The sequence below is a fragment of the Vulpes vulpes genome, chromosome 12 (assembly GCF_048418805.1).
Source record: "Vulpes vulpes isolate BD-2025 chromosome 12, VulVul3, whole genome shotgun sequence".
Taxonomy (NCBI): domain Eukaryota; kingdom Metazoa; phylum Chordata; class Mammalia; order Carnivora; family Canidae; genus Vulpes; species Vulpes vulpes.
The window spans coordinates 129,883,654-129,908,295 of record NC_132791.1 but is presented as its reverse complement, the minus strand read 5'-3'; the positions used below and the strand labels follow the sequence as shown (position 1 = coordinate 129,908,295).

Sequence of the window (24,642 nt, the reverse complement as noted above, 5' to 3'; positions counted from 1 at the left end):
GGGTGCTTGGGATAAAGCCGTGAACAGGTCAGAATTTGTCATCAAGGAGGAACATTCGAGTGCACAAAGATAGGCTAACACATGCACACAGATACATAAATGCAACAATTTGGGGCACTGATAAGTGCCGTTAAGAGCGAAATAGAGAAATAGTAAAGTATTGCTGGGGATGGGGTGGGGAACTGCGTTAACATGGAGGGGGAAGGACTTCCTGTTTGTATTAGTGAGCTTTGGAGTAGGATTGGGATGATGTGTTGTAGGCAAACCTAATATATAAAGGAAGGGTCTTTTAAGCAAAAGTACCCAGGCCCTGAGCCAGGTCTCACCTGGGTTTCAAAGGGCCAGGTAAAAACAATCTAGTGATTGCAGAAGTTTCCCTGGATGGCTGGAAAGTGTGGAAGGTGACAGCATGGGCTGCTCATTTAGAACCTGGGACACCATTTAGGTTGAAATAGAACATCCATTGGTAATCTTAAGAGAGATGCAATCTGGCTTATGCTTTGGGAAAGAGGTTGGCAAACATTTTCTGTAATGGGCAGATAATAAATATTTTAGGCTTTGTAGGCCATAAGGTCTCTGTAGAAGCTACAGCTCTGTGGTTGTAGTATGGAAGCAGTCCTAGATAATGTGCAAATGAATATTACTATGTTCTAAGAAAACTTTATATATAGACACTGATAATTGAATTTCATATAATTTTTGTCATAAAAAAAAATTTTTTTTTAAAGGATTTTAGGTGGTCTCTACACCCAACGTGGGGCTTGAACCCACAATGCCCAGATCAAGAGTAGCAAGCTCTCCTAACTGAGCCAGCCAGGGGCTCCTGTTTTCATTTTTTAAAAAACCTATTTTAGCTTGTGGGCTGTGCAGCAGGTTGTGGTAGGCTGATGCCTGATGGATCCCAGGAGGTGCTAGAGTTATTTTGCAACCTCAAAGGAGAACAGCTTTGTACTTTGAATTAATAGCTATCAAAATTTTGTCAGTTAAAGGAAAATAGTATTTGCCATTGATAGAGAACCTGGCAGGAGATGTAGCTGGGACTGCTAGTTTTGGTTCCCTTTTCTCAAGAATGAGGAACGGCTGTAGCCAACTGAGCTTTGCGTTAGCTCTGACTTTGCTTAGGACAAAGCTCACCATCCTGACTGATGCCAGGGAGCCTTAGCCAGTAACTGTGGTTACTCTTCTCAGTATAATGATGAAATGTATATTTTCTGAATTTTCTTTCTTTAGGTGGGAGGAAGAGAGTACAAGGGTATGTACTATTTAATGACTAAAGGGTGAATTTTTCAAATCTGTATATCTATAGCTTGTTATTCTTGCTTGTAATTGGAATAAAATGGTCATACTAGAGATAGAATTCTAATGTGTGCGAATGGGAGTTTGAGAAATGCAGCAATACCAAGTAAATGCCAGTTTCTCCTTTGTGCCTAAAAATGTAATGATTAGGGTAAAAGGAAAGGAGCATGGAATCTCACTCGTCTATAATGTGTTTTCATGCATGGCAGTCAACTTGTTTGAAAGCTTTTTTAACACATATACTTCTCTTCCTGGAAAAAGAAATGAGAACAACTGTGAAAAAATATATATAATGCAAAAACTTCTTTCCGGTAATACACTTTTCAGCTAATGAACTAATTGCTATGAACTGACCCTATTTTAAACATGGTTGCTTTAGTGAATAACAGTTTAGCTCATCTAGTTCCAACTTTAATCTAGTTATACAACTTAAATGAAAAAGTTTGATGCTCAGATACTTTAAGGAAAAATTTTTTGATTCAGATAAAGATAAATTGAGAAGACAGACAACTTAAGATTATTTTGGTAGCTTTGAGTTTACATATGACTTTAAAAGCACATTTTAAAAGTCTGGTTTCAGGTAAGAGGGTAATTAATATCCTTGATACAGACTTTCTGGAACAGAGTGGAGACATATGCTACTAATCAGTGTGTTCCTGGGGCCCACAACTTTGTAGCATTATTGAATCTGGTGGGAGTGGAGTAGTTAGCAGTATCTGCCCACAATATTTATATAGTGCTTTCTGTTTATAAACCACTTGTCACAGTAGCTTTAGGACACAATCACATATAGGTGGGGATATATTTTAAAATCCAGAAACCCCTAAAGAGCAGAGATAGATTGGTTGTAATATACTGTAATTATTTTAAAGTAAATATTTTTACCAAGGGATAAACATTACAGCGATAGAACAGTTTTCAGGAAACATTTCTTTCAAATACTTTTATAAAGGTAACATTAAAAATCATTTGTTTATCACTTAGATTGATTTTGCTGACACAAAAGATAAAGTGCTGGTGTTTTTCAAGCTGCGACCTGAAGTAATTACTGATAAGAATCTACATAGTAACATTCTTGTCTCATCTATGTTAGAATCACCTATAAATTCTCTTTACCAAGCAGTAAGGCAAGTATTTGCCCCAGTGTTGTTAAAGGTAAGTGCCTTAAAAAGTACCTGTATGGTCATTTGTTTTAAGCTAGGTATTTGTATAAATGTCTTTGCAAACATAAAGATATTTATTTTATTTGCTGTTAATATCATTAGTGTTTTAGTTTTTAAAATATTATAAAGATTTATAGAAATTTTAAAGTTAGCTTTGTTGCCGAATAGAGAAATGGGAGAAAGATAAAAATGCAATCTGCATCAGCTCTTATGTTGCTATACAGTAAATGATTTTATAAAATTCTAACTGTTGAAAGGCTTTTTTTTTTTTTTTTCTCCCTATGACACAGAGGGCAGTGGCAGGCTTTGAGAGAGAGACAGGTGTATTTGGACTTATTTCTCTCAACAGTATTTTAAGGAAGCCCACTTGATTGGAAAACTTTTTAAAAGATTTTATTTATTTGAGAGAGGAGGAGAGAGAGCATAAAGAAATGTGTGGGAAATATCAGGAAGGGAGACAGAACATAAAGACTCCTAACTCTGGGAAATGAACTAGGGGTGGTGGAAGGGGAGGAGGGCGGGGGGTGGGGGTGAATGGGTGACGGGCACTGAGGGGGGCACTTGACGGGATGAGCACTGGGTGTTACTCTGTATGTTGGTAAATTGAACACCAATAAAAATTATTAAAAAAAAAAAGGGGAGTAGCAGAGGCGGAAGCAGATCTCCCACTGAGCAGGGAGCCTATGGTAGGGCTTCATCCTAGGACCCCAGGATTATGACCTGAGCCAAAGGCAGACGCTTCACTGACTGAGCCACCCAAGCGCCCCAATTGGAAAACTTTTGATCAATGTTTGCTCTCATCTGTTTTTATTTAGGATCAGGAATGGAGCAGAAACTTTGATCCCAAACTTCAGAATCTTTTGAGTGAACTGGAAACTGGGTTGGGTATAGTTCTACGAAGATCAGACACTAACTCATCAAAACTGAAATTTAAGGAAGATGACACACGAGGTATAAAACCATAGCTTAAAGTCAAAACGATTTCTTATTAGTACATTACTAAATTAATATATTTTTTCACAGATTTATTTCCACACTTTTGGATCTTCTCTGAGCTTGAACTTCTTTTAAATGAATAGATCTACATGGATTTTGAGAAGAGGAGAATATAATCTTTAACAATGTGCAATATGTGGACATAGAAAATATAATTGCCTCTTATTTGCAGTAGTTATGTTCTGTAAACTCCCTGTGAATGATGAATTAGTAAATACTGAGCCCTTGCTTTTAGAGAAAAAACCAGGTTAGGTTCCAGTGAGCCTCTGGCCATAACATTTTTGTCGGCCACTCAACACGTCACCTTATTTTCTGTGTTTCTGTTTAAAGACACTTTATTTAATATAGATTGTTGATTAATTAACATAGGCCTCATGGCCTGCAGTGCTGTAACTCATGCCTGAATGGAACTTCCCTAACTCCAGTATTTTCTCTGTAAGTCACCTCATAGTGTTTTGTCCTTGCAACATTGGACTTCACTATGCTTGGGGGCCATTTTAAACAGAGAAATGACCAATAAAAAGTACAAAAAATGAGAAAAACATCCAACTGAGTAGTTTACACAAAGGATATTTGTTCATAGTAGAAGATAGGAAACAAGGTAGTGTCGCTTTGTTCAGCCTTAGCTGGGGACGTATATATGCGGCAACTCAAATGTTTCATTGCTCTGTGCATGTCTGTGAAGGACCACAAAAGCATTGCAAGCATTGATTTTAGATTACAAATAAACGTTAGGAAATGGATGAATTCATAAATCAAGCATTCATGAATAATGAGGATTGATCCTAATTGTCTACTTTGCAAAGATAATTGACTTTTTTAAAAAATGCATCTTATTTGAAGCTAATTATTTTATTGTAGCTGTAAATATTATTCATATGAACAATTAATATGAAATGCATGACCTACACTAATCATTATTTTATAATGCTGGTTACAGTTTTATACTTGAATAGTAAATCAAATGCTTTCTGAATACCATAGACTCAGAAAGAATAGTGCACTTTTCTAGCATGTGACGAAGCAAATATATTTCCCAGTTCATTGGGAAATATAAAAGCAAATTGAGAAGTAAAATTACTTTAATTTGCTTTTACTTTAATATTAAATTGTGGGCATTTATTTATTTAAATATTTTATTTTTTCATGAGAGACACAGAGAGGCAGAGACATAGGCAGAGGGAGAAACAGGCTCCTGTGAAAGCCTAATGTGGGACTCGATCCTAGGACTCTGGGATTACGCCCTGAGCCGAAGGCAAATGCTCAACCACTGAGTCACCCAGGTGCCCCCAAATAGTGGGCATTTATTGATTCAATTGTAATCATTTCTGATTTGGATGCTATTCACTAATACTACTGGTAATGGAAAGCCTTGTGTAGGAGAAGCAAGAAATTATGGACTGATGGTGTAGATATGGATGATTTACAAAAACATAATGGGAAACCTACTGAGCCACAAACTTGGGAAGTATTAATTTGGTACTGTTAATTGTTCTGACTTTTCATTTTGAACTGATACTTCTTTTTTTTTCCTTCTTACCTTTTCAGGTATTCTTACGCCAAGTGATGAGTTCCAGTTTTGGGTGGAACAAGCTCATCGTGGAAATAAACAGATTAGTAAAGAAAGAGCCAATTATTTTAAAGAATTATTTGAAACAATTGCAAGAGTATGTGATTCTTATATAGTTATATGTCAGGCTTTTGATAATAAAATTACGTTAGGATTCAGTTTTCACTAGATTTGCCTTCGTTTTAAAATTATTACTTTTTGGTTGTAAACAAAATACATCCTTTTTATGTAGCAGGGTTTCCTTAAAGTGTGCATTTAACATGCGTACTACAACTTTCAAGAAAGATTTCAAGAAAGATTCTAATCTCTAGTAAATATTTTTCTCAAAAACATAATTACTTTTCTGCCCATAGATAGGGAAAAGCAAAAGGCTAATGTACTAACAGGTTTTTTCAATGTGAGAGTAATAGGTTCTTTAGAAGGGATGTTCAGTTTATTCAAATTAGCATTTCGAAGTAATCTGAAATATGAAAAGTCTTAGTTTTATGCTTGATTGATTTTTCTTTGAAATATTCCTAGAGATTAAATAAGTGACCATTTTAAGTATGGTTACAAAATGGTCTATTCTTTTCAAAATAAATAGTAATTTTATATTTGTTCCTAATATTTCTTTTTTCTTTTCTTTTTTTTTTTTTTAAAGATTTTATTTATTTACTCATAGAGACACACAGAGAGAGAGAGAGGCAGAGACACAGGCAGAGGGAGAAGCAGGCTCCATGCAGAGAGCCTGACGTGGGACTCCATCCAGGGTCTCCAGGATCACGCCCTGGGCTGCAGGCGGCGCTAAACCGCTGCGCCATGGGGGCTGCCCTGTTCCTAATATTTCAATATCATTTTAATGAAGTTTGAGATGGTTTTACACTTCTTTTTGTCATAATGATGGAATGTAAAATAACAAAGCTTGAACTATGATGGTGTTACTGGTAATATGCAGCGCAGTCCACAAGTGACGACATTTGTGAACTACAGTGGGTAATGTCTGAATGGCATTAGGACTGCCTCCTTTCAGTAGCTGCAAGAAGTGAATCCAGACTTTAAGAAAAATAGGCCAAGGGAAAAATAAATCAATAGACTTTGCAATTCCTATTTTTTCTTCTGGCTTTCCTGAAATTTGTAAAGGAACTTGTAGGGTATTTGCGTAAAGATGTAACTCATCATCTGGTAGAAGGAAGAGGAGAAAGTGATATGGCGGGTTTTAGAACTGTAGCAGCCGAAAAATCTGGGAGCATGGTGACTGTGTTGCTGAAGATATGGTTATCATTATGTTTAAAAATGAATGCCTTTTGGTTTTAGGAATTTTATAACTTGGACAGTCTGTCCTTACCAGAAGTGGTTGACTTGGTGGAGACTACTCGGGATGTTGTAGATGATGTATGGAGACAAACGGAGCATGATCACTATCCCGAGTCACGGATGTTACATCTCTTAGATATCATAGGTACTGGTAAAGAAGAGAGCTTGTAAAACTTTGGAACCTGTCTTACTTTGTTCTCTTGTTTTTCCTTCAAGCCCTTACTGAAAATGCTCCTCAGTGTAAGAATTGTTGCTCAGAGTATTGCTTAGAGCAAATTGTACAGGATTATTTAAATAGAAATTTGTATATAGTTAATTTAAATCTTAGCTAATAGCTAAGATTAGCTAAATAGCTAATTTAATAGCTAAAATAGCTAATTTAAATCTTAGTCTCAAATTCTTTGACCATTAATGCAAGTTTACATAGGTTTTTAGTCCCTATACATATACTAATTTAAACTTTATTTTGTAATGATTTCAAAAGTCTTTAATATGTATTGGTTTATTTGTTAGTATTTATTTATTATTTTATTATTTTTTTAAGATTTATTTATTTATAATAGAGAGAGAGAGAGAGGCAGAGACACAGGGAGAGGGAGAAGCAGGCTTCATGCCAGGAGCCCAGTGTGGAACTCGATCCTGGGACTCCAGGATTGTGCCCTGGGCCAAAGGCAGGCGCTAAACCGCTGAGCCACCCAGAGATCCCTATTTGTTAGTATTTAAAGTGCATATACTTTTTGACCTAGAAAATACCATTCTTTTTATTATTCTCAGGAAATATTTGACAAGTACATAAGGTATATGTGTATTTCAGCATCAGTTGTAGGAGTAGGAAACATAGCAGTTGAGAATTGGTTACATAATGCTACATCCATACACTAGGCACTGCAGCCTTTTGAAAAAAATTGTACATACTTCTACACTTGAAAGATGCACATGATATATTGAAAGATCCAAAAATACAGAGGAATGTGTGTGTGCATGTGTGTTTTGAAAAATATTTGTTTTTGTGTCTAAGGATGTGCATATGGTATTTTATAGATCCTTAGTGTGCTAATTTATACATTAGGTTTTGTCATAAGCATGTATTCTATAATTAGTAAAATTTTTTTTTCATTAAAAAATTAATTTTTCATTAAAAATTTTGCTTTCTGTTTTATTAGGTGGTTCATTTGGAAGATTTGTACAGAAAAAGTTGGGAACTTTGAATTTTTGGGGAGATCCTTATTATCTCGTGAAAGACAACCTGAAAGCTGGTATTTCAATTTGTGAACAGTGGGTGATTGTCTGTAATCACCTCACAGGTCAGGTGTGGCAGCGCTATGTTCCTCATCCATGGAAAAATGAGAAATACGTCCCCGAAACACTTGAGAAACTTGGCAAACGCCTTGAAGAGGTACCATTTGATCATTTGGGTCTTTGACGTGAAGTGTGAAGTAGGTCCTCACTTGTTTGGGAACATATTTTATGGTTAGTAAGCAGTACACCCCTGAGAGATTATTTGTTTTTGGGAGAGAAAAAGAATTAAAGTTCATGTGAGATAATTTAGGGCAGTCATGTGACTGGTACCCAGTGGGGAACAAGTAAGTGCTGGTTCCCCCCTGCCTGCTTTCTCTTTGGCGTGTGGCTATTCACCCTGGAAGTTGTGAACTTCTGTTTTGTCCTTGTGAAAAAGATAAGCAGCCCACCTGTCCAGGTATGGACCCTCTCTGACATTTTCTTGGCTATCTTGAAATTGTTATGAAGCGGGGACAAGCTTTTAGGGAGTACTCAGCGGAGATATTTGGAAGAGCTGTTTCATTTATGTAGGTTACACGTTTCAGGATAGAACTTAAATTTTTAGCTTGAGGGACAGGCAAAATGAGAATTGCAAAGATTACAAAGATGACTTTGACACTTTGTGCTTATAGTTCTTTGGGGGTTTTTTAAAACCTTTTTCATTAAAAAATTTTTTAAAACCCGCACTGAAGTGAAACTATTTTTTTTTGAAGTGAAACAGTATAACAAACATCAGTGTATCTGTCACTCGATTACAGCAGCCATTGGCATGACTCACTTCTGGTTCTGTCTTCATCTCCCCTGCCTTCCCTCTTCTGGGAGTAGTTTTAACGCCAAGCCAAGAAATTATATACTTATGCCCTTAAAGCTTAACCACAGAACCACTGTCACACTCAACACCGACAGTACTTTGATAGTGTCATCCTGTATGGTGTAAGGTGTTCTAGAGTTGGTCTGCTCGAATTGGGTGCTTCCTGGGTGCTCTGTAATTCCTGTGCGTTACTGCTGGGGGCTGGCCTATTGGTTTCCTGTGGCCAGTGCATTCACTGCTCTCTGCTCTCTCTCTGATGCTTGTTCTTTGGCGTGGTCTTAGTGATTTACCAGCCATTGATGATGGTGGGAATTGGGACTTAGTGATATTCCGGTTCTGTTTTTCTCTTTGCATTTCTTCGTGATTATGGAAGAACTTCTTGTCGTCCGTGTCTTAGTTACCCTGAAATAACGTTTGTACAGGAATGGCAGCACACGTCATTCCTGTTTTCTTTTATTTATTACTTTTTAGAACAACGAACAATCAGTTAGTGTCTTAGTAAGTTCCCTAGGCGGTTAATGGAATGTTTTTTGCTAGTATCATTACAAAGTTATGAGTTTTTATATTTAATGAGTTTCAATCTATTGTAGTTGTTACTGTCATCAGACTGTTCGTCTTTGGGCAGTGCAGTGAGTGGCCATGTATGTTGGCTCTTGGGTTATTTTTGTATGAATTTCTTTGATAACTTCCTTACTTTTAGGCACCCCCCCACCAAGGTACCAGTCCATCTTGGACATTTTCCTGGAATTAGTCCTTTCTCTCAAGAGCCTGGTTTTTCCAGTGGAAAATGGCATTTAGCAACAATAATCTGGTTGGGGAAAGTGCTAAATGTCACTTACTATTAATGTTTTTAAGCCTTCTCAGTAGAGAGATTGTTATATTGGTATTTTTGTTTCCAGTGAGAGAAAAATCAGTAGTTGATACTCCTCTTTCTAACTCAAATAGAAGTTCATAGTGTTTTTTAAGGTTTTTGATTACCTTTTAATTGTTGTTGGAAGTATTATTTAATTATTTGAATGTGTGAATGCCACACATTTATTTAAACTGTATAAAATTTTTTTAAAAGTAGGCTGTACACTCAGCATGGGGCTTGAACTCACGACCCTGAGATGCCACTGTTGGTGGAAGTTTTAAATACAAAATCCAATAATTTATTTCCCACCTGTTTGTAAATTATACATAATAGAGTGTAACATTTCATTGTTAGAAGTGCCGTTTAACACAGAATGAAAATCAAGATTTTTTATTATATTGAGGACTCTAAAATGTTACTTGGATGAATGTTAAACATAGCTTAACCATGTTTAGATTTTGTGTATTTTCACCAGGTTTGAGCACATTAATTTATCAATTAATGTGATGATGTGATACTATCTTTGAATGCCACTTTGACTATTGATGAGTAGTAATTCTCAATATGACAGTTTGTTGCATTCATTTCAGAGAAGTAGTTTAAAGAAACTCTTGCCCAGTACATTGAGACTCTAGGCCTATTTTTGAAGATTTATCTCTTTAAATAAATTTGTTGTTCTAATATTCTATGTTTTAGGTCTTGGCTGTTAGAACAATTCATGAGAAGCTTCTTTATTTTTTACCTGCCAGTGAAGAGAAAATCATATGCTTGACTCGAGTATTTGAACCTTTTACTGGCCTGAATCCTGTGCAGTATAATCCGTATACCGAGGTTGAATACATGTTTTTGCCTATATAATTTCCTGTTTGTTTTGTTCTTCTCAAAGACAGATATTGAAAATGTTAAAAATCTAATAATATTGTTAATTTGTTTAGCCTTTATGGAAAGCTGCAGTGTCTCAATATGAAAAAATTATTGCACCTGCAGAGCAAAAAATAGCAGCAAAATTGAAAAATTATATTTCAGAAATTCAAGATAGTCCACAGCAGGTAAAATATTGAAATATTTTACTTTTAATATATCCCTTAAGCTATTTTCGGAAATATTTATTTACCAAGTTGATCGACTTAGGATGAACATGTACTTATTTTATGTTAGCTTCTTCAAGCATTTCTGAAATACAAAGAGTTGGTGAAACGTCCAACTATAAGTAAAGAATTGATGTTGGAAAGAGAAGCTTTACTGGCAAGACTTGTGGACTCCATTAAAGGTAAAAGTTTATCGGATATTATAGTGTTTGCTTGAGAAAATATTTTGTAGGTTCTTTTTCTTAATTCCAATTTCTTGGAATTAAGCCTATTTTATATATGCTGATGATTAATGTAATATTTTTGTTATAAATTACAGATTTTTAAAATTAACTAGTTATTATTTTCCCTGTCTCATTTGATGCATGGTAAGGTCCCTAAGAGTAAAGGACCAAGTCTTAAGATTTTTCTAAATATAACCTTTCACTTAGTACTTGGTGCATGGAAGGCACTTAGGAAATCTTTGCTGAATATGTGTAATAATTTATTTGATTTAAATCTTACAGATTTTCGGTTAGACTTTGAGAATCGATGCCGAGGAGTTCCTGGTGAAGCATCTGGGCCACTTTCTGGCAAAAACCTTTCGGAAGTTGTTAATAATATAGTTTGGGTTCACCAGTTGGAACTGAAGGTATCAGCTTTAAGAGATGTTGAAGAATAGTAATTGTAAAATGTGCTAAGTTAATATGGAAGGCATTCTAGAGCCTCTAGTGAAAACATGAAAAAAATTCCCTGTTTTCCTTGGCATATCTAATTTTCATGTGAAATGTAGAATTCTGAAAAAATGTACAGAGGAGGCTTGAGGGTTCAAGTGGTCTGCTCATCTTCTATGTAGAAATCACTAGCACATCATTTATCATTCAGGTGCAGTCAGTCATTCTAGGTAAAGTGCCTTTTGAAAAAAATATCTAAGAGAATATCATCTTATACATGTTTTCAAAGGATTTTTTTTAATCCTTTGAGATTATCATTGCAAAATCTTGGTAGTTGCAAAGCCTATCTGCAAGTATATGTATGTAGGTAACTCTAGGTTGAAAGGAAATTAAAGGAAAGGTGAAATGTAATTATGACATTGCTAGGGTAGTATTAGCAATTTATGGATTTAACAGCTATTATTTTAATATTTTGGTATTCTCAAACTTGATCTAAGATTCTTGCATACTCACTAGTTAACATGTGGTACAGTGTCTTCCATTGACTTATGTAATGGATATTAATTGGTTATGGTTTGTGATTAAGAGCAAGCAGACAGTATTATCAAGGCTAGTATGTTTGAGAGTTATTCAAGGTTGTATTTTTCTTCTATTATCTGGAATATTCTACCCAATCTTGTCATCTTTCCAAAGTGCTCTCATGTTCTTTGTACAGTTGTGGAAGAGAGGCATTTCTTCCCTCTAATTGCCATTCAGATTGGCAGATACTGTGTGAGCTCCTCACCAGAGCACTTAGCCAATGACCACATAATTGCTGAATGTGTGGAGGAGTGTTGCTGAGTATGTAGGGGGCCTCATCTGAATTTTCCCCATGTTACCCTTCTGATTATGCCTTATATGTGTTACCTCTGTTTTGCTCTTCTGAGGTGGTACAAGTCAGAAGCAAAATAGGGGCTGATCTTACATTCACAGGCACGTCTCCTCTTCTACTGTTTATAGTTGAATGGGAAAGTAATTTCTGAATCGCAGGTTGGAGAAGGTGGTTCATTTCATACTAATTTTGTAATAATATATTCTTGCAATATTTTTGTTAATTTGTCTTTTTAAGGTGGATGATACTCTCAAGATTGCTGAGGCTCTTCTATTTGACTTGTCTGGATTTCGGTCTTTCCATCGAAGTGCTGAAGATCTGTTAGACCAGTTTAAACTGTATGAACAAGAACAATTTGATGACTGGTCCAGGGATATTCAGTCTGGTTTGTCTGATTCCAGGTCTGGTTTGTGGTAAGTATCGATACACTAAACAGTGAAGTCGGTGCAAGAATCTTGTTTCTTATGTTAGTAATCTAAGTGGCAAGATGGAATTAATTTTCTCTGTTCTCTCCTTTCTCCAAACTTGCTGTTGCTCCTTACAACATTTTTTGTTAGTTTTTGATTAACTTTTAAGTCATTAAAGTTGGAGCTTTGAAGATAATTAGTTGCCCATGCCCCCCGTTGCTTCTCGTGTGTTTCTCAGGTCTGCAGATTTTCATTTTTAAATTCAGCTTTCCTCTCCCATATGTTTTGCTACTGGTATTCATATGTGTTTTTCTACTTTTTTATGTATGCCATTTAACTCTTTCCCTTCCTACCATGAACCTAAAATATGACAGGTGCTCCAGGCCAAAAAAAGAGTTCTGTAGTCGGCTTATTTTGGAAAATGTTCACACTTTTACCACTGCAGCTCTGGTGGAGTTCCACTATGTATGGTAGCATGCCGGGGGACTGAGGCCTCTGGAAAGAATCCTGTTGAACTTTATTCAACCCACTGTATCCTATTTGGCAATGAAGTCTTCTGACTCCTGCTTTTTTTCTGGGCTAAACCCTTATTGCTCCATAGAATTGGTGTGTTTTAGAATATATTTCGGGATATGCTGGTATGTAGAAAGTACTTTTGAAGATTAGTTTCAAATAAAGGCAAAAAAAATCAGCATTCGAAATTTTTGATAGGCTTTATGTTATAGGAAAGTTGGGGTTAAATCATTATTCTAAGCCACTTTAAAGTATCTACTTTTTATTAGGCTTTCTTATATGCATTGTTAGGTGGGTAAAATAAATTTGTTCTTTGCTTTTCAGTAGCTTACTTTCTAAGACCCAAGTTTCTTAATTGTGAAAGTGATCTGAAGGAATAAGTATTATGTAAAATTGATCCTGAAAGAGAAGTCATGAAAATATAGTAGTTTTTGAGTAATTTGGCTCAATATTTTCACGATCATCCTGACTCGAGTGCCCTGATTTAAAAATTGCTATTGTAGCATTTACAGGAGACACTAAGGACAGTCCTTCGCTAAACAAAGAGTAGAGGGAATGAAACATTTGAATATCTCTACTCCTCCCATTTTGATGTTCTTTATCATCGATCCTTTAACAAAAGTATCAAAGAACCAAGTTGACAGACTCAATATCTAAGAGTACCCTTTCGAAAAAGAATATCAAGCCTTTTCTCTCTGTGGTATGATGCCAGTTTTGAGTCTTAGCTGAAGAATAAGAGATTGATTTTTCTTATCAGAAATGACTTGGTTGGAATATTAATGTGATGATAGATTTTTGGATATTGCAGTTTATTACCAAGATCTAAATTGTGAGGTACTATATGAAGAAAAGATTGCTTGAAAACTATAATTACAGAAAAGTTGTAAAAATTATTGCATTTTTCATCTGTTCAAAGAGTGAGAATGTGAATATTAAAAAGTAATTTTATTTTGTAGTATCGAGGCTAATAGTCGAATTATGGAATTGGATCCTAATGATGGATCATTAAAAGTACATTATTCAGATCGCTTGGTGATTCTTCTGAGAGAAGTTCGTCAGCTTTCTGCACTTGGCTTTGTTATTCCTGCCAAAATACAGCAAGTTGCAAACATTGCACAGAAATTCTGCAAGCAAGCAATTATTCTTAAACAAGTATGACATTATATTTTTGAATATATGACTATTCTGAGTTTATTACATTAGAGTATTTTAAGGGCTTTGTTTTTTAAATTTGATTTTTTTGGGGAGGGGAGGCTAATGGAATAGCATCAGTATGTCTTTGGAAATTATGGTTTGCTAAATGACTCCATTACAAAATTTACTTTGCAAACCTTTAGAGGAATTCATTAATTTGTGGTATTTATTATTCATTCTAAAAGCATTGGAAAGATAGAATGTTACTTCTTTTTTTTCCCTTTTTCTTTCATATTACATGCATGGATCTTAAAGGAGCTTCTAATCAAAGGGCCCTCTGTCCTTTGCTTGTCTTCGAGAGTCAGATTCTTAGAGAGTTAGCAGGCTGATGGGCTGGTTGTTGGCTTTGGTCATTTCCTAGGTCTTCTGGCTCAGCACTTTGCCATCACATCGTTTTCCTGTTTAGAACCAACTCTTATGGCCACATTGTCTATCTCCTTAGCACAGAAACCAGGCCTAATCATACTGTAGCTAACCTGACTGACTGTGGCCCCCACTACCTATACCCTGCATTCTGAATGTACCTCCATGCACTGATATCTCTTCCCTCTTTTTTTGGGGGGGTTGTTATTTATTTATTCACGAGAGACAGAGAAAACTAGAGACATAGACAGCTGGAGAAGCAGGCTCCCTGTGGGGAGTCTAATATGGAATTTGATCCCTGGACCCCAGGATCATGCCCTAAGCCAGCAGATACTCAACCACTGAGCCACCCAGTCACCCTTCTGTTCCCTCTTATTAGAAAACTCTAAGTCATCCTTTGATTCCCCACTCATAAGTCCCTGTCTTTATTGTGTCTTTCTTTAGTTGTTTACTCCCCATTCTGTATGCAATGTGCAAATTAGTTTTGAACACTTTTATGGAGTATTGGATATTTTTTTGTCTTTTCTCCCACTTAATAGATCTTAGTGGGGCAGGAATAGTTTCTGAGAGGCACATACTTGGACTCTCTTTGATTCCTTAAGCAGGAATCCCTTGAGCACCTACAGTGCCATGCACAACATAGTGAAGAAATAAACATGAAGATACTGTCATCTTTTGACATGTGGTTCTCAGCCTCAGTGCTGTAGACATTTTGGACCAGTTTTTTTTTGTTTGTTTTTGATTTTTGTTTTTTAGAAGTTCAGTATAACACCCAGTGCTCATCCCCATCAAGTGCCACCCTCAGTGCCCATCGCCAAGTTACCCCTACCCCCCGCCCACCTCTCCTTCTGCAACCCTTTGTTTGTTTCCCAGAGCTAGGAGTCTCTCATGCTTTGTCTCCCTTTCTAATTTTTCCCACTCAGTTCCTTTATAATCCCTTTCACTATTTCTTATATTCCCCGTATGAGTGAAACCATATGATGATTGTCCTTCTCCAATTGATTTACTTCACTCAGCATAATACTTAATTTACTTCACTCAGCATAATACCCTCCAGTTCCATCCTCATCGAAGCAAATGGTGGGTATTCATCCTTTCTGATGATTGAGTAATATTCCATTATATATATAGACCACATCTTCTTTATCCATTCATCTTTCGATGGACACCGAGGCTCCTTCCACAGTTTGGCTATTGTGGACATTGCTGCTATAAACATTGAGGTGCAGGTGCCTTGGCTTTTCACTGCATCCGTATCTTTGGGGTAAATCCCCAGCAGTGCAATTGCTGGGTCGTAGGGCAGATCTATTTTTAACTCTTTGAGGAACCTCCACACAGTTTTCCAGAGTGGCTGCACCAGTTCACATTCCCACCAACAGTGCAAGAGGGTTCCCCTTTCTCCACATCTTCTCCAACATTTGTGGTTTCCTGTTTTGTTAATTTTCACCATTTTCCTGGTGTGAGGTGGTATCTCATTGTGGTTTTGATTTGTATTTCCCTGATGGCAAGTGATGCGGAGCATTTTCTCATGTGCTTGTTGACCATGTCTGTGTCTTCTTTGGTGAAATGTCTGTTCATGTCTTTTGCCCATTTCATGATTGGATTGTTTGTTTCTTTGCTGTTGAGTTTAATGAGTTCTTTATAGATCTCCGATACTAGCCCTTTATCTGATAGGTCATTTGCAACTATCTTCTCCCATTCTGTAGGTTGTCTTTTAGTTTTGTGGACTGTTTCTTTTGCTGTGCAGAAGCTTTTTATCCCGATTAAGTCCCAGTAGTTCATTTTGCTTTTATTTCTTTTGCCTTCGTAGATGTATTTTGCAAGAAGTTGCTGTGGCCGAGTTCAAAAAGGGTGTTGCTTGTGTTCTCCTCTAGGATTTTGATGGATTCTTGTCTCGCATTTAGATCTTTCATCCATTTCGAGTATATCTTTGTATATGGTGTAAGAGAATGGTCTAGTTTCATTCTTTTGCACGTGGGGGTCCAGTTTTCCCAGCATCATTTATTGAAGAGACTGTTCTTTTTCTAGTGGATATTCTTTCCTGCTTTGTCAAATATTAGTTGACCATAGAGTTGAGGGCCCATTTCTGGGTTCTTTATTCTGTTTCATTTATCGAGGTGTCTATTTTTGTGCCAGGACCATACTGTCTTGATGATCACAGCTTTGTAATACAGCTTGAAATCTGGCATTGTGATGCTCTCGGCATTGGTTTTCTTTTTCAACATTTCCTGGCTATTCAGGGTCTTTTCTGATTCAACAAAGATCTTAAGATTATTTGTTCCAACTCTGTGAAGAAGGAACAGATGTTTTTGGTGGGGAATGTCCTGTGGATTGTGGATGTTTAGCAGTACTGCTGGCAAGTTGCACCTGTCTAGTTCTGACAATCAAGTGTCTCCAGATGTCAAATGTCCCCTTGGGTGCAAATAACTGTGAGAATCCTTGGTCTAGTGGGACAGAGCAAACTAAACACTGAGTTCTCATTAAATATCAAGGCCTCTGGTAGATATTTATGAAATTACATAAATAGGTTACTTTATGTTATTTCACTTCACCCTCCATTTCTCACTGATCTAATTGGGGATCAGATTTGTAACATAGTTTTTCTGGCGCCATACAGCTAATAAGTTACGAAGCTGGGATTTGATTCCAAATCTGACTCCAGAGCCCATGTTTATTCCATTACAGTTTATGTATTGGTGACATATATTTGAAAACTTGACAAAATATTTAATATGAGTATTTAATTGGAGACTTTTGGAACGTCATGTGAAAGCATAGGGGTGGGAGTTTTCAATTATTTCTTGGTGACGGAAACCGTCACTAAGACGGTTTTGCATTTTTTTTTTCCCACGGGGAAAGCCTGTTTTTTGTTTTTACTGGAGGCTCAGGTGGCACATGACAGTTCATAAAATGGCTTCAGAGGTAGGGGCTGGGGTTGGGGCGGGGGAGGAGACAAAAAATAAACTGGGGTGGGAAAGAAAACAACCAGGAGGAGGTAAGAGCTGGCTGGTTCCTTCTCAGCCTGATTTAGGGGAGGGAGCTGGTGCCTCTGAACAATAGGATGGATCCCTTCCTTCACCCCTTGGTAGGGGAGAGAGGAAAAGCAAAAGGCTGTTGCTTCGGCCCTCCTGAGTCTCAAGGAAAAGGGGAAAACCAGTGTTCTGATGTCATGAATTCTGGGAAGGGGGAGGAGGTGCTGGGTCAGGTAGAGGGCAGCTGGAAAAACTGGCAGATAACCAGATGGTAGCTCTGGGGGTCCTTCATGTTGGAGTCACTCCAGTATGGTGGGGGGGGTCCCCACTGTTGATGGGGGCCGAGGTCTCTGGGGCTGTGGACTGCCTGGGTCCGGAGGGCTGCTGCTGCTGCCGCTGTTGGAAGTACAGACGGTAGAGGCAGCATTAATAAATCTTTACAGAAGAATGCTGTTTGGTATGAGTCTGGAAGAGTATACATATGTTTTCTCAGGACCACAAAGGGTAGGGTGGGGTGAGCATTTCATAAAGAGGGGCTGCATCTTTGAAAGCAAAGAGGCTTGCTCACTTTTGTGTCTTGTGTATTTAGTATAACACAATAGGAGCTCAAATGATGAACGGATGGTCATAGAGTATTTGCATATCTCCAGGGAAATATATTTATGTACACCTTTACTTATGAGCAGGTATGTAGCTGGAGTAGGGAGTGTGAAGCAGGAGTTGATTAGATCATAGCATGGCCAGATTGCTGTAATAATAATATGTATTCTAGTTTTCTTGATTAGGCTTTATCTTGGACTGTTGTGGTGCAGAATAAGTACAATAGATATTCTCCACCAAATAAAGCATATTTTTATACATACTAGTGGAAAGAAGTGAACGCTCTATAAAATTGGGAATTTATTTTCTTTGAGAGAGAGAGAGAGAGGGAGGGTAAGGACAGAGGGAGAGGGGGAGAGAGAATTTTAGGCAGGCTCCACACCCAGCATGTGAGCCTGACACAGGGCTTGATCTCACAATCCTGAGACAATGACTTGATGTGAAATCAAGAATTGGACACTAAACTGAATGAGATACCCAGGCACCCCAGTTAGGAAATATTTTTTTAAGCGCAAATTTTGGGCCAAGAATTTTGTGAGGTGCTGGGGATACAAAAATGAAAAAATAGTCTTTATAAATTCCTAAGACTCGCACCATGGTGTCCACTTGATCTGCTTCTCTGAAATTTTCCTTTTCCCCCAACAGAGTTGACAGTGTCCTTTTTTGCTCATTACTCTACCTTGTAGGTATCTTTGTTTTTGTTTAATTTCAAGTCAATTAGCCAACAGATAGTACATCATTGGTTTCAGATGTAGAATTTAGTGATTCATCAGTTGCATGTAACACTCAGTGTTCATCCCATCACCCAGTTACCCTGTCCCTCCACCCCTTCCCCTCCAGCAACCCTCAGTTTGTTCCCAGGTATCTCTGTTACTTTGATTCATTGATTAATTTTAATAATATTGAGTGCCTACTATTTGCTAGACACTGTTCCTGAAGCTGTCATTCTTATTTGGGAGATAGAGAGCAAACACATAGGTAGGTAGTTTTAGGTAGTGATAAGGACTTTGAAGAAAAAAAAAACAAAAAAAGATTGTGACAAAGCCTGCTGTTCTATACAGAGTGGTCAGGGTTGGCCTGGGTGAAAGGTAAAATTTGAGAAGAGGTTTGACACAGTGACAAAAGAACCGTGCAGGATTCTGGAGAAAGACTGCTGTCTGCAGAGCAAACAGATTTCATGCCGTGTTCCTAAGGGAAGAGAAGCAGCAAGGAGGCCAGCGTGGCTGCAGTGCACTGAGGGTTTGTGGCTGGGCTAAAGGCCAGTTTATGTAAAATGTTTGTGCTGGGGGTAGGGCCATGGGTCTTGGATTTGGATTTTATTTTTGAGTATATTGGGGAGCCTTTGGAAGGTTTTAGGTAAGAGTTTTGGGATTTTAGATTTTTTTCTCAAATGTACTGCGAAGTCATTTGAAAGTCCTTGAGTAGGCACAGGTGTATGGTATGATTTATGTTTAAGGAATAAGGACCACTCTGGCTTCTTTGAATACTTTGAAGAGATGATAGGAAGCCATGACTGGAAACAGGCCATTTAGGGGACTGGTCTTGTCAAGAGATTAGGTGCTTGGACGGATGTGGGATGGGTGGAGGTGGGCGAGATGGCTGGATTTAATATAGGTTTAAAAGTATAGTCAGTAGATGCCATTGATGTGAGATGTGAGAGAAAAGTTAAGGACAACTCAAAGATTTTTTTGGTCTGAGAAATGGGTTAATTACGTGTTCTGTACTGAAGAAGGAAAGAGCAGGTTTGGAGAGTTGCAAGAATGAAGAGTTCAGTGTTTAGCATTTAACATGCTTTTACTGGTTTCCTCTATTTCTCTTGAGACTGAACTTCTTGATTGTAGGGACTGTGTTTTATGATCTTTGTTTAATCAGCCCCTAGGGCATGACTTGGCAGATTATAGGAACTCAACATGTAATTGTTGATTGCATATACTAATACATGCATAAATGCTCTATGAGAGGTGAAAACTATTTTTTTGTTAAATCTTAGCATGAGAAGGGTTATTTCCATTCAAATAATTAAAAATGAAAACAAATGAAAAATTGTTATTATTGATTATTGCTAATTATACTTTTACTTTGTAGGTGGCACATTTTTATAATTCTATTGATCAACAAATGATTCAAAGCCAGAGACCAATGATGCTACAATCTGCATTAGCGTTTGAACAGATAATTAAGGTAAATGGACTTTAAAAAAATTTTTTTTTTTTTTATTTATTTATTTATTTTTATTTATGATAGTCACAGAGAGAGAGAGAGAGGCAGAGACACAGGCGGAGGGAGAAGCAGGCTCCATGCACCGGGAGCCTGATGTGGGATTCGATCCCGGGTCTCCAGGATCGCGCCCTGGGCCAAAGGCAGGCGCCAAACCGCTGCGCCACCCAGGGATCCCGTAAATGGACTTTTTATGTTATAATTAGATACCCTGCCACTTACCATTGATCTAAAGTTTTGTTTTGTTCCCCAATGACTTCCTTTACTCTTAACAAGTAACATTTTCCCATCTGTAGATTTAAATGGTTATGGTGTTTCACACAGAGTTTGATCAATTGATTTAGTATCTATAGTATATGGTTGGTATGCTATGTACTAACTCACTGAGGTGTGAGGTCTTGATATACCAGAGTCTTAAGTGCTTTTTCATCATCTCCTGATTTTATAATTTAGTGTTTGTTTTTTATCTGTGCTTGTTTCAATACACACACATATGGCATTAGAAAAACCTACAATAGTTTTTAAACTGTTACTGTGTGACTGGTGGGTTTTGAAATCTACAGTGTTAGTCTGAACAGACATAAAATATTTAAAAAGGAAGTAGAAGAGGAATTTGTCCTTTTCTTATTTTATTTGGAAGTGGACTGCTAGTTGTGATTTTCCTCAAGACCACCAGGTTCGGGATGCCTGGGTCGCTCAGTGATTGAGCGCCTGCCTTCGGCCCAAGGCATGATCCTGGAGTTCTGGAGTTCTGGGATCGAGTCCCGCATCGGGCTCCCTGCATGGAGCCTGCTTCTCCCTCTGCCTGTGTCTCTGCCTCTCTCTCTGTCTCTCTGTGTCTCTCATGAATAAATAAATTTAAAAAAATCTTAAAAAAAAAGAAAAAGACCCCCAGGTTCTGTGATTTTCTGGGAGGACTGATAGGACTCTGGGTATAGTTTACTCACAGCTGATTGATTTATGATTTGTAACAGCAAGAGGCTGCAGAGCAGAGTTAGCACAGGGTATGAGAGTGAGGTCCCAGGGAAAGCAGGTGTGAGCTTTCAGGAGTCCTTCCCAGTGGAGTTCCACAGGGCATCCTTCACTCCCCCAGCAAGAAGCTGTCTTACGTGTGAAATGTTGTCTCCCCAGGAAGACCATTGGGGGCCTTGGTGCCCAGACACTCACCGGGGGTTAGTCATGTAGGTGTCTTGTGCCTGCTCTGTACTGAAATTCCAGGTTCCCAGGAGGATATCAGGTGTTCATAAGCCATGTTGTTTGGGTACAGTGAACCAGTCTTAAAGGTGAGGGTGATGGGAAGCCACCATGCTGCAGGTGTTCAGGTGTCAGGTAAAGGTCCTTCTTTGGATCGGGCCTTTTGAGGGATAGCATGCAGACCGGTTCCACTAACCGTTCTGCACGCTAGTTCTCAGACTTCAAATTTATTAGAAGTCAGATAATTCCTATTATAAACTTTTTTTATTGCCAAAACTCAATATGAATTTATAATGGAAAGTTTAAAAAATTCTGGTAAACAAAAAGGAAAAAAAGTTTTAAAATTGTACCACCAAGGGATGGCCATTCTTAATAGTGGGTGAATATCCTGTAAGCTTTTTTTTCTGGGGTATTTGCAAGTGTACTTCTGAAAATGGGATAATATTTTATTATTTTTCACCTTATAATATTTAATTGTATACCTTTAAACTCTTTTTCTCTAATAAATCTATTCAAAGTAACCTCTCGATTTTTCCATGAGAAATTGAGTTGTGAGAAGTAAATAATCCGTTTAGCATGTGTTAAATGAGACAGAAGAGTAGATAAGGAACTAAGATGGAAGGAGAAGGAACAGGGAGGCTCTTTCTAATCTCCTGGCTGCTAACTGGAGTAGAGAGCACGGATTCCAGTTTAACTGATTTTATAATCTCAGGGAATACAGCAGTAACTGGTGCATGATAATGACAAGGTCATTGCTTTTTAAGCTATCCCACAGAGGATTCTGTTGGAGGTATTATCCTCGCTTCACTCATTTTTGGCTGTTGGTTGAGGCTCTCCATATTCTAGGCCTTGTTGCTGGCCCTACATCTGCTGAGAGCTGACTGCTGTAGCCCCCTTCTCACTCCATTTCTGTGTACTTGCTCTGAGGATGTAGACTCCTCTGTACTCACATGGGACTCTAATTTTTGCTTCAATCACTGCATCTAATTTAAACAATTCTTGAGAAGGATGGTTTACTTTCCTCACCCCAGTGTTTTTGCAATTCTTACCCAGAGGACTGCCTGTAGCTGTGCTTTCAGATCAGGTTTGCTGCAGATACATTCTCCCTCCTTTTCTTTGTCTGAGAGTTGTCCTTCCCCCTCTCTCCTGGAGGATATTTCCGGCAGGTACACAATCTATGGTTCACAGGTTTTTTTTTTTTGTTTTTTTTTTTTTTTTGTTTTTGGCACTTGAGGGATGGGGTTCTGCTTGCTTCTGGCTGTCGCGGCCTCAGCTGAGAAGCTGCCCTTTGAGTGTCTTGTCCTCTGTGCGTAGGGTGATGTTTCTGACAGGATGAATGCCCTGTGGGGCCAGAGGAGAGGCTGGCTGGGCCTCGCAGGTAGCAGCACACTGATGAGAACAGAGCATTGCCAATGAGCAGAGAGGCAGGTCAGGGCTCACTCTTACACCTCAGCTCTGTGCTGAGCCTACCAGTGTGGCTCAGGGGGGAGGCACCATTCAACTCGTCCATTGCTGCAAAGCAGGGGTGCAGGCTCAGCTGGTCTTTCGTTACCCTGGCAGGGGACGTGGAGCACTGCCTGCTTTTGACAAGTGCTGGACAGAAGCTCAGCTGTCTGGTACAACACAGACTGCAGAGCGCTGTTTTTCCCCTCGGTGTTGGCAAGAGTAGGGTGGGTATTGCTAAAAAGATTGGCTTTTGTTAGGCTGCTGTTTTCCTCGCCTGGTCGTTAGCTAGAGGGAACAGGCTACTTCTGGAGGTTTGTCTGTGCGCGCGCGCGCGCGCGTGTGTTTTCCTGAAGGGGGCTACAGGGTGGAGGCTTCCAGATGTGAGGGTCTCCCAGATGTGAGGGCGATGGTAGGGAAGCCTGCCAGCTTCTGCTCAGTCTGCCTTTTTGCTTCTCTCTTCCTTCCTTCTGAGTGTGCTATGTCATCAGATGGTTTTGCTCTCAGAGGGAGAACTTGGAAGGGATGGGGCTATCCGGTTTGCAAGACTGCCTTACCATTTGTAAAATGGAAAAATTACTATATGCTTTTTTATTGCAGATGAGTGTTAGGGGTAATTGGACTTAAGATTTTGAATGTGGAACCTTTAGGAAAAGACAGATGCATTTAAATGTTAAACGATGTTTGTTATACCTTAGAATTCGAAAGCAGGAAGTGGGGGAAAGTCACAAATTACTTGGGATAATCCTAAAGAATTAGAAGGCTACATCCAAAAACTCCAAAATGCTGCTCAACGACTTGCCACTGAAAATAGGAAACTGAGGAAATGGCACACTATATTTTGTGAGAAGGTATGTTTTATTTATAAAGTTGGATAAGCTATGACTAGTATTACTTAAGTGGTAATTGGGATATATAAATACTTCTTATTTGGAAGTCAGTTATCTACCAGACTTAAAGTTGCAGAAGTAGAGCAGACTTGACACTTGCCTTCGCCTTCGTCTGTTGTTAACAACTTGTGTTTCCGTAGTATGCTTGTCAAACCTAGGGAATCGATGGCTTTGAATTTTCCAGCTTTTCCGCTGCCCTCCATTTCCTTCTCCATGATCCTGCCTTGCATGAAGTTTTGGAGGCTCTGCAGGCGCGTTCCCTCCTCAGGCTTTCCTTCTGTTTCACCACCTTGTTATAGGTAGTTGTTTGTAGAAGTCTCTCACTATGGGTGTACGTGGTGTTTTCTCATTATTAGAGGGAGGTGATAAAGTTTGGACAGAGATGCCTTGGCACTGCTGTTCTGCCTTTGCCACGGCCTTATTCAGAATTCATGTGTCTTCTAGGTTGAGTTAATATCATCACTTGGTTACAGTGGAGTCTTTCAGGTTTTTCCACTGAAAAGTTAGTTTTTTCTGGGGCTCCTTTGAGACTATCATACTTTAATTTTTAACAGGTGGTAGTTCTTATGAATATTGATCTGCTGAGGCAGCAACAGCGCTGGAAAGATGGATTACAAGAATTGAGAACTGGCTTAGCCAGTGTAGAAGCACAGGTAAAGTATGTCCACTTGGGGTCTACACTTTGAGTATGACCTTTGCAGAAGGTGAATATATAAATTGATGGAAAGTTCATGAAGGTAAATCTTTAATAAATTCCTAATAAATTTAGAATTTTACTTAATTACATAGACCACACATTGGCAATGCTGTTACATTTAAAAGTATAAAAACAAAAAAAGGTATAAAAACGAGTTTCCATACATCTTAAGGAATGCCAGATTTCTCAGTTCAGACTTGGTAGTTGCTGCGAGTTGGTGCTTAAATTTTATCATTCTTTAGTTTTCTTGTAGGTGATTGTGATATCTGTAGAACACAAA

The 24,642-nt window shown here is 38.2% G+C and overlaps 1 protein-coding gene across 12 annotated transcripts in view; it reads left to right on the top strand.

Annotated features, from left to right (window-relative positions):
* DYNC2H1 (dynein cytoplasmic 2 heavy chain 1) overlaps window positions 1-24,642 on the top strand; it is a 339,344-nt gene that overhangs the window by 812 nt on the left and 313,890 nt on the right. For all 12 annotated transcript variants that reach the window (XR_011995854.1, XR_011995852.1, XR_011995853.1 and 9 more), the window contains exons 2-15: window positions 2,281-2,451; window positions 3,275-3,410; window positions 5,004-5,122; window positions 6,319-6,463; window positions 7,482-7,714; window positions 9,957-10,091; window positions 10,196-10,309; window positions 10,419-10,530; window positions 10,855-10,979; window positions 12,110-12,285; window positions 13,749-13,944; window positions 20,007-20,102; window positions 23,474-23,626; window positions 24,220-24,318. Coding sequence is in view for 8 of the 12 variants with exons in the window: in XM_072729934.1 (XP_072586035.1) it covers window positions 2,281-2,451; window positions 3,275-3,410; window positions 5,004-5,122; window positions 6,319-6,463; window positions 7,482-7,714; window positions 9,957-10,091; window positions 10,196-10,309; window positions 10,419-10,530; window positions 10,855-10,979; window positions 12,110-12,285; window positions 13,749-13,944; window positions 20,007-20,102; window positions 23,474-23,626; window positions 24,220-24,318 (2,010 nt within the window). In the remaining 4 variants the exon portion in view is untranslated. The remainder of the gene's footprint in view (window positions 1-2,280; window positions 2,452-3,274; window positions 3,411-5,003; window positions 5,123-6,318; window positions 6,464-7,481; window positions 7,715-9,956; window positions 10,092-10,195; window positions 10,310-10,418; window positions 10,531-10,854; window positions 10,980-12,109; window positions 12,286-13,748; window positions 13,945-20,006; window positions 20,103-23,473; window positions 23,627-24,219; window positions 24,319-24,642) is intronic.